Below are 9,399 nucleotides of genomic sequence, written 5' to 3' on the forward strand. Positions count from 1 at the left end.
ATGCAAATCAATGACACTTCATGTTACATAATTATGCTGGATGGCAGTGGCATTGGCCTAGTATAGTAATGGAGTGGTCTGAATTAATTCCTGGTTTGAATTTATCAATACCTCTTCCCATTTAAAATAGATGGCTAGTGAGATTCTTCTTTTCACACAATTTCTGCTAAGTTGCTGAATAACCCAGACTAAAAACTGTCCACTAATCACGAAGAAACACAACAAATCACAACTCATCTGTTTAATGAAATTAACCTGAAGATAAGGATTAGATTGTTTTTATTAAAATGCACAGATTCTGGTTTGACATTATGGATGAGATTTTATCTCATTATGGATGAGATTTGTTTGAAATGGAGTTCCTTTAAAAAAAAAATATATATCGAAAAAGTTTGTTCTTTTCTCTGCGCTAAAACAAACACCTTGATGTAGCACAAACCCTGAGTTAAAACAACCAAATGGAAACAAGCCAATTCGGAGTAACTGTAGAGCAAACTAGGGACAGTTACAACAAGTGGGTTTTGACTGGAGCTTCCCGGTAGTTTCCTCCATTTTGGGATATGTGGTGTGATGTGTCCCAGTGATAATGCCCGCCGAAGAGTGCTGTTGGGGGAGGGGCTGCTGGGGTCCCTTTACAATCCGGTGCTTTGGCTGTCGTCTACCTTCAGATCCTTGGCCACCAGACTAGCCGTGACGGGGTGCATGGCTGCACGGCGGGCTTTGAACACACACACTGCTTTCTCACGATACTTTTCAAAGTTATACACCTCTCTAAAGGGAGAAAGAAAAACAAACATTTTAGGCATCTCTATCCTTGAGGGGGACACAAAAAGCATATTCCCATTCCAAATCCATACTTTCCCCAAACCTCAACCCAAAAACCTACCCTTAAACTATAAGCCAGAATTAGCCGTTTTTCCTTGTGGGGACTAAATAGAGTTTGGTCCCCACCAATTTGGTAAAACGTACACCTAAACCATTTTTTTAACAAGGTACTGATTAAACGGGATTTGATCCATGGATTCAAATAACCTGTTTACCTGAAAAGTGGCCGTGTAAACTTCATCCTCCCCTGTTCTGTTGCCATTTTCAGCGCCATGACCACAGCATCCTCCCACTTGGACCGGACACAAAGCCGCAGCCACCTAGAAGAAAAGACAGCCAGTCAGAGAAGACAGCCCCCGCCGAAAGAAAAGACAGATAGTCAGAGAAGACAGCCCCCCCCCCCCCGAAAGAAAAGACAGCCAGTCAGAAAAGACAGACCCCCAGAAGAGTCCAGGGCCTTGTTCGAGAGCAGCAGTCCAGCCTGATACGCGGTCTGTTACGCTGATAATACTGCCTAGTTATTCATGGGGTGATACTGATCAGTCCCATCTTTAAAGAAGAATGCAATAACAAATGTGCCCAGTAACACACAAAACACACTAAGACAGTACAGACCGAGGACTCACCTGAAACGGATCTCAGAGTTTTGTAACGAATTAAGATTGTACACTTCCTGCATCCTCTTCACGTGGCTGAGGGGGAGGGGCTCCTGGGGGGGAGGGAAAGTCACTGGTCAGCTCGGGATTCAATAAGCTATTACATGACCTGTGGAAGGTTGCCAAGGTGACTAGAGGAATGACAGCGTGGTGAGCCTACCTCTTGCAAGAGCAGGGATAGGAACTCTATGAGCTGGTGAGTGGAGAGAGTCTTCACATCCGCCTCACTGAAACATCCCAGATCCCCTTCTGTGGCCTAAAGACAAATAAACATACAGTACTACTTAAAAAAAGTGATGTGTCCCTTTTGCCCTTACAAAAGATATGTTCAATCTGAACATACCATCAACACATAGCAGTAATCATAGAAAATGACTGAAATAACAATCAACTAAACCAAAAAGAAACTCCCAGGTCTGTTTCCTCACCTTCAGCCACCTCTTGCACAGTGCGATGCAGGCATCTGCCAAGGTGGTGTCGTACCTGGGGGTGGGAGGGGGAATCGATTAACACACCTCAGAGTGAGGCAGGTCAACAAACGGACCTAGACAGAAGTATAGCTCGGACGTCAGTGTCTCGAGTTACACGGTACGGAGAGACACTCACTGTGGTTTTACAGGGGGCATGCCTGGGGTGTACATCCAGGCAGTCCAGTCCACATTATTCAGGATGTCTACCTAGAATGGGGAGGGAGAGCGAGAGGCGGTCCAGAACCACTGCTTGGGGATTTCATAGCCACTGGGTTGTGTAAGCGTGTCGCGGTTACGCACCTTCTCCTTGAAGTAGGTGAAGAGGTAGGCCTTCCACTCCTCTGTGGTGACACTGCTGTAAGCATACCTCTGGATGTATGACTTGACGAACCCCATGAAGATCTCTGGAAAAGACAACGTGTTCACACACGGGGGGTGTCCAAATACCTCCAAGCGTTCAGACTTCATGGTAGCGTGACGAGGCACGTGACTTCATAATAACACCCCTCTGGGTCTGTCTCTCTTACCAGGTCCTCCCATGAGCTCCTCCAGGTGGTAGAGCAGAGCGAAGCCCTTCTCGTAGGGGACAGAGGAGAAGGAGTCGTCTGGGTCCACGTCGGTGAGGTCGGGAACCAGGTTAGTCAGAGGGTTGTTGGCCCCAAACGTATTCACCTGGGGGCCGGAGTTGAAACACAAAATAAGGATAAACATGCAGTCACACACACCCCCCCTGTGCATATCCATGGATTACAGAGAGGCCTTGTGCCTGGGCGCGTGTTTCCTCACCGATTCCTGCAGTTCCTTCCAGCCACCCAAGGCTTTGAACTGTCTGAACTTTTCACTCTCCATAGACCTGCCGATCATTCTCTCCAGGTACACCGTGTGACCCTCGTTGAGCCTGGACCGGGGAAAACCACATTATTCACCCGTTAACTCACCTCCCGCTGTCCCACCCCCCCATCAATCTCTCCTGCCCATTTGTCTGATTGGTTGGTTATTCGATGAAGTGACGCGTGCGCGCAAGACTTCACGTCGAGGGGATGATGTATCGGTGTCGTACCAGAAGTGCTCCCAGGTCTTGTTGGTTACCAGGTTGCCGGTCCAGCTGTGAGAGATCTCATGGGCTATAACCTGGAGAAACACCAGAGCCCAACCGTGAGCACGCCCGGACACGCACTCGAACAGAAACACACACTTGAGACGATCCAATATGAATGGTGCTTACTTACATTGGACAATGACCTGTCTCCGGCCTGGAGGACAAACCGAAAGAAACAGACGTTTACCAAAATATACAGAGATTATGGCCTGGATTTGGCTGTGTGTGTGTGTGTGTGGTGACGTCTCACCAGCAGTGTGGGGGTGGCAAAGGTGAGGCAGGGGTTCTCCATGCCTCCATATGGGAAGGAAGGGGGCAAGACCAGGATGTCGTACTGGCCCCAAACGTAGGGGCCCGCTAGGTCCTCAGCTGTCGTCAGCATGACCTCGGTCTGAGAGACACACACACCTTCTATTTTAGTATAAACCTCTACTAACAGTGGATATAAAAAGTCTACACACCCCTGTTAAAATGCCAAGATCTTGTGATGGAAAATAATGAGACAAAGATAAATCACGTCAGAACTTTTTCCACCTTGAATGTGACCTATAATGTGAACAATTCAATTGAAAAACAAACTGGAATCTTTAAGGGGGGGAAATTAAAAATACAAAACTCACAATAACCTGGTTGCTTAAGTGTGCACACCCTTAAACTAATACTTTGTTGAAGCACCTTTAGATTTTATTACAGCACTCAGTCTTTTTGGGTAGGAGTCTATTAGCATGGCACATCTTGACGTGGCAATATTTGCCCACTCTTCTTTGCAAAACTGCTCCAAATCTGTCAGATTGCGAGGACATCTCCTGTGCACACCCCTCTTCAGATCACCCCACAGATGTTCAATTGGATTCAGGTCTGGGCTCTGGCTGGGCAATTCCAAAACGTAAATCTTCTTCTGGTGAAGCCATGCTTTTGTGGAGTTGGATGTGTGCTTTGGGTTGTTGTTGAGCTGAAAGGTGAACCCCTTCTTCAGCTTCAGCTTTCTAACGGACGCCTGAAGGTTTTGTGCCAAAATTGACTGGTATTTGGAACTGTTCATAATTCCCTCCACCCTGACTAAGGCCCCAGTTCCAGCTGAAGAAAAACAGCCCCAAAGCATGATGCCGCCACCACCATGCTTCACTGTGGATATGGTGTTCTTTGGGTGATGTGCAGTGTTGTTTTTGCGCCAAACACACCTTTTGGAATTATGGCCAAATGGTTCAACCTTGGTTTCATCAGACCATGAAACATTTTCCCACATGCTTTTGGGGGACTTGATGTTTGTTTTTGCAAACTTCAGCCGGGCTTGAAGTTTGCAAAAATTGAATTGTTTGTTTTTCAATTGAATTGTTCACATTATAGGTCACATTATAAGTGGAAAAATTCTGACAGGATTTATCTTTGTCTCATTCTTTTACATCACAAAAACCTGGCATTTTAACAGGGGTGTGTAGACTTTTTTCACGGTATGTAGGTTAATTGGGGAGAAGTGTCTCATAGTAATGGATAGACAGGAATGTACAGAATGGTATCAGATGTGTCACAAATGGTTTGACATCCTTCCACTGCCTCCATTCAGGCCATCATTAAGAGTGCTCTTGTGCGATCTACACACAACTCACCTCTGAGAACTCGAATGCGGCCTTGTCCACAAACTCTTTCTCTGACCAAACATGAGATCTGGGCCCAATCGCTCTATGGAAAAACAAGCAAGCATTTACTAAGAATATTTCAGAGGTGCTTTTTTGAGTAAAGAGAGTAGAAACAGGGCAAAAGTTGTGTGTATGTGTGGCAGTACCTGCTCTCCAGAGCTCCCACTACGATGGCAATGAGGTATGAGGGCATGGGTACCTGTGAAGGGTTAAAGGTCAGAAAGAATGGTCAGATAGCTGTAGCCTAAAATTACAGTTGCTATGAGGCAAACAGTAGGTGGAGTGCTTCAGATAGCTGTAGCTGGTCATTGATACCGTGTCTTGTTTTGACTCATGTTACAGCAATGCTAACATGAGTCAAACCTGATACAATTCCAGATAGATAACTAACAACTGTATCAAGGTATGAGGGATACAAGGGATTATTGTACAAATCTATGTTAAACATTTGAAGAATAAAGTTTACATTCTGTCAGCAATCCCACTGTTTTAGTTGCACACTCCCTGGTTTTGTTGCATACTCCCTGGTTTTTTTTTGCACACTCCCTGGTTTTGTAACAAAACCACCAACTTCCGCATAGAAGTTGGAACATCTGCATGCAAGTTGAACAGTGTTTCTGATCAAACTCGACCTCACAATGCATTTTATTCATAAGAGAGTGAAGGCCAGCAGTGTTGCTTGGACTAGTTCTTATCGTTAAAATAGCTGTTCATAAACATTAGCTATCAGCTAATTATTATTGCCTGATCAGCAGAAAAGTTTACTTTGAACTGTTAGGCTAAATGACTAATGCTCAAGCTGAATCATCAAAAATCAAACTGTACCTGCTGTACATTGTAATTTCAAGCTTCAGTTTATTTCCCTAGTATACAGTGTTTGTTTATATGTATTTATATAGTTTTTACATCATGTTTGTTTCCTGGTTGGCATCCAATATTATTCCCATAAAAAAAAAAATATTGGTACTCAACAGGCCAATTTAAAGTGAAATTCACCTACGGATGGTGACAGATGGGTTTTTGGGGAGATGGGATAAAAGACTGACAGGGAACAGAGGTACTGACTGGCTGTCTGAAGTGGTAGATGACCCTGCCGTTGTCCTGGGGGTCGGGTTTCTGTCCGTCTCGTACAGCACTCATCACTGCCACCAGTTCCTTGGGGACAGACACCTGGGCATAGTAGGTGTGCTTGACAGATGGGGTGTCCTGGCAGGGTATCAGGCTCCTGCAGTGGTTGGCCTTTCGGGGTGAGACGGGGTTATTTACAGACTATCACAACCACATTATCAAAACTAAATACACACCTAAAAAGACGGGGTTATTTACAGACTATCACAACCACATTATCAAAACTGAATACATACCTAAAAAGACTGTGTTATTTACAGAATATCACAACCACATTATCAAAAATATATACACACCTAAAAAGACAGGGTTATTTACAGAATATCACAACCACATTATCAAAAATAAAGACACACCTAAAAAGAGCAAACCTTGTTAAGATCGTTAACAGAGCTATACAAATTATACATGTTGATGTGTTACATCCTTGGTTTCAAAACAGGATCAACATTTACTGGTTAAAATATAATTCACAAGGGGCACCGGGTCATCTAAGTGGATCAGCAAAATATAATTGTCCAATAAAACAACATGGCCCTAGAAAAACATTATCAACACGAGTACGTAATAAATCAAAATATGTTCTGTTATCACAAGAAACAAAGGTCAATTTTGATTAGGCATTCAATGTGCCCAATGGAACTTTGGACCAATTACATCTTGTAGATCTTCCCTTAAGAGAGCTTTTCAAACTCTGGGAAATATGTGGGAGGGATCGTTAACAGTAGTCAGTGATTAGCAGATACATTTCACTGAAATGCGTTGGGGATTCACAAACTTTTATAGTTAAGTCCAGGTCTTGGCATTCAGGTTACTGTATATGTATTAAGATACAATCAAACAGTTTTTAATATCAATATCAGCTTAGTATAAGGCTAGGGCACACACACAAATTAGCTAAGTGGCTTACTAACAGAGTAGAATATAGGCTATAAGGGTAAGTAAATTCTAACACTATGTTGAAGCTACAAGTTATTAATTTATTAAAAACATAATTCAGTCCCCAACCACCCCTGCAAAATAAATTCCTGCAAAGAAATTAAGAAAACAGAAGAGGTTTCTGTACGTGACTACAACGCCACAGGCTGTTTGTAACAAAAGGGGACATTGTGAAATGCCGCAGTGTTGCAGCTATCTTTACTGTTAGCAACAGTTGAGTAAGTTTGGCGTGATGTGTCGGATCACACAGGAAAAGAGATGTGTACGATGATACCTGGCACTGGCTGAAGAGGTAGGGATGTTTCTTCCCTGCTGTCTGTTCTGGAGTGAGCCATTGCAGCGCAGAAGCATTAGGAGCCGTCTCATAGGTCACCTCCACAATCACATGCTGACCCCTGACAAACATACACACCGAATATAACCTGTCATCCTGGATCCAGTTACCTCAAGTGCACTCCGTGATTTGCAGACATTTAAACATTAGACAGAAAGGGAATGATGCGACAAGATGGTTGTGTCTGTTCTACACAGTAGATCAATTTCAAATTGAAAGTTGTGTTACGTTAAATTCTTCTGAACTGGCCCCAAGGTGTGTGGGAGAGACCAAGGGGTCTCATTACCTAGAGAGCTCAAAGGGCAGTGTGATCTCCAGAGGGGTCCCCTTGAAGCTGTGCTTGGGACCTAGGGTGAACTTTGCTGCCTGTCCATTGGCTGTTACTTCCGCCACCTTCAGGTCCTTTGTATCAAGGGTCTGGTGATGGGAAGGAGACAGAAAGAGCGAGAAAGAAAGAGGCAGAGAGACAATGTAGTATGGGTTATGATTGGATTACTAGCAGTGGAATTGTTACTTAAAAAATATAAACTAAGTGTAGTTTTGTTTTCTTAAACTTTAAAATCCCTTAAAATTAAGTGTCTCAGCATCACCGTTACTGTTTTAACAACATGGTCAAAATAACCCTTAATATAATAAACTAAGGAAATGTTATTAATAAAAAATAACTATCACCTCCATCATGCCATATAATGAAACAATACATTAGGTAATTGCTCCAACTGTTCTTCAGAGTAACAAATTACATTGTTACAGTGAATGACAGAACTGTTCATCCAAATTACTTTTACACACAGAGTAATTGCCTGGCCTTTTAAGGAAAGGACCTTGAACTACAGCCTTTAATCATGTTCCATACAACATTTTCTAATGTTTATTAAGTGTTTTATAATGTGACAAAATATGTTGTATCATAGTGCACTATAGACCTAAAAAAGATTATCACCATTTTAACTTAATCATCACTTAACAAGATGTCTGTGGCATCTGGAAGTCCTTCTAAATCTCTTTTCTGATATTTTTTTTTTCAAATGATTAACCAAATGCACTACGGTCAGAAATGGCTCCATAACTCATGTTATACACACAATATTTAGCCAAATGTATTTCAAGTACATTCATAGTTCAATACATATCAATGCAAAAATCCACTCTGTTATGCTCTGAGGGCTTGGGTAGCATTTAATTAAACAATTGAGTTATTTTTTGGAGCATTTATCCATTTTGACACTGCCTGTTAGTCCAAATTACATGTTAAGGTGAAAAGTGCATTACACTTCAATTAATGTACTTAATGAACACTTCTATTACAAGCAAATACTTATTATTATAACTGTATAATCTCTATTGTATTTTCTTTCTCTGGCATCGTCAACAAGGAGACTGCAAGTAACAATATTGCTGTTATGGTTTGCCTTGTGGATCCAATGCATACATTAATAAAAACGTTTTAGTCTGTTAGTAAGTAAATAGGGAGATGTAGAGTTGTGTTGGATAAATAAAAATAATTATGAATATGCTTTTGACACTTAACATCACTGACCAAGCAACAAAACTAATATGCCAGCTCAATCTGTCAATGTCCACAGGACTGGTATGCCAGCTCAATCTGTCAAAGTCCTGGTCTAGATGAGCTAGCCGACTTACTAGTTTCAGGAAAGCACGTGTGGCTTGGCATTTATCAATCTTAAATGTCATCCACTCACTGACATATATCAATCCTGACAGTGATCCAACAAAAAAACAGATTTGCAATTATGTATATAAAAATTACAGTTGGTTCTGATACATTGCATCTGATCGCGGATTTTATGTGTCTAATCTTACGCTTTTAAAAATCTACTGGTTGAAATCGAATCAGTGCTGATCACAAGTGGACTGAGTTCCAAGTAAAAAAAAGAGATACTGTATAAGAAACATTGAAGCATTTGCTAGCATAAATAAATGAACTTGGTTACAGTAGTTTAGCATGTTGTCTGGCTAACCATGTTGAGAGATGAGGTGAATACTGTACCAAAGTCGTGAAATTGTCCTCGAGAACCTCCACAGTGAGCGCGACCTTAGATTTAAGGACATGGCTGTCAAAATCCACATGATAATTGAGATTCAGGTGCTTGGTAACGCATTTAGAGAAGGATGAAAATGAGCAAGGGTCAGTAGTTGAAGCCATGGTCGGTCCAGGAGCAAGAGAGAGCAAAGGACTCGCATATAAACTACAAGCCGGCTGATCGCAGGTCCACGTGACAGCGTCCTGCAGGAATTCGGGGGGTTGTAGTTCACTCAGGTGCTACAGCTTTGTCGAGTCTTTGTCGAG

At 42.4% G+C, this 9,399-nt stretch overlaps 1 protein-coding gene across 1 annotated transcript; it reads right to left on the bottom strand.

The window, feature by feature from the left end:
• Window positions 1-262: 262 nt before the first annotated feature.
• On the bottom strand, window positions 263-9,285 carry lta4h (leukotriene A4 hydrolase). The gene is made up of 18 exons (XM_013140120.4): window positions 9,100-9,285; window positions 7,375-7,505; window positions 7,029-7,149; window positions 5,753-5,926; window positions 4,834-4,886; window positions 4,658-4,730; window positions 3,301-3,441; window positions 3,181-3,204; window positions 3,012-3,082; window positions 2,738-2,849; window positions 2,479-2,623; window positions 2,252-2,355; window positions 2,088-2,158; window positions 1,910-1,964; window positions 1,642-1,737; window positions 1,452-1,534; window positions 1,041-1,145; window positions 263-771 (listed from the first exon to the last, which is right to left on the bottom strand). The coding sequence occupies exons 1-18, from the start codon at window positions 9,253-9,255 to the stop codon at window positions 633-635; spliced, it is 1,854 nt and encodes a 617-aa protein (XP_012995574.1). The 5' UTR covers window positions 9,256-9,285; the 3' UTR covers window positions 263-632.
• Between the last annotated feature and the right edge of the window lie 114 nt (window positions 9,286-9,399).

Source organism: Esox lucius, chromosome 23, assembly GCF_011004845.1.
Source record: "Esox lucius isolate fEsoLuc1 chromosome 23, fEsoLuc1.pri, whole genome shotgun sequence".
NCBI lineage: Eukaryota > Metazoa > Chordata > Actinopteri > Esociformes > Esocidae > Esox > Esox lucius.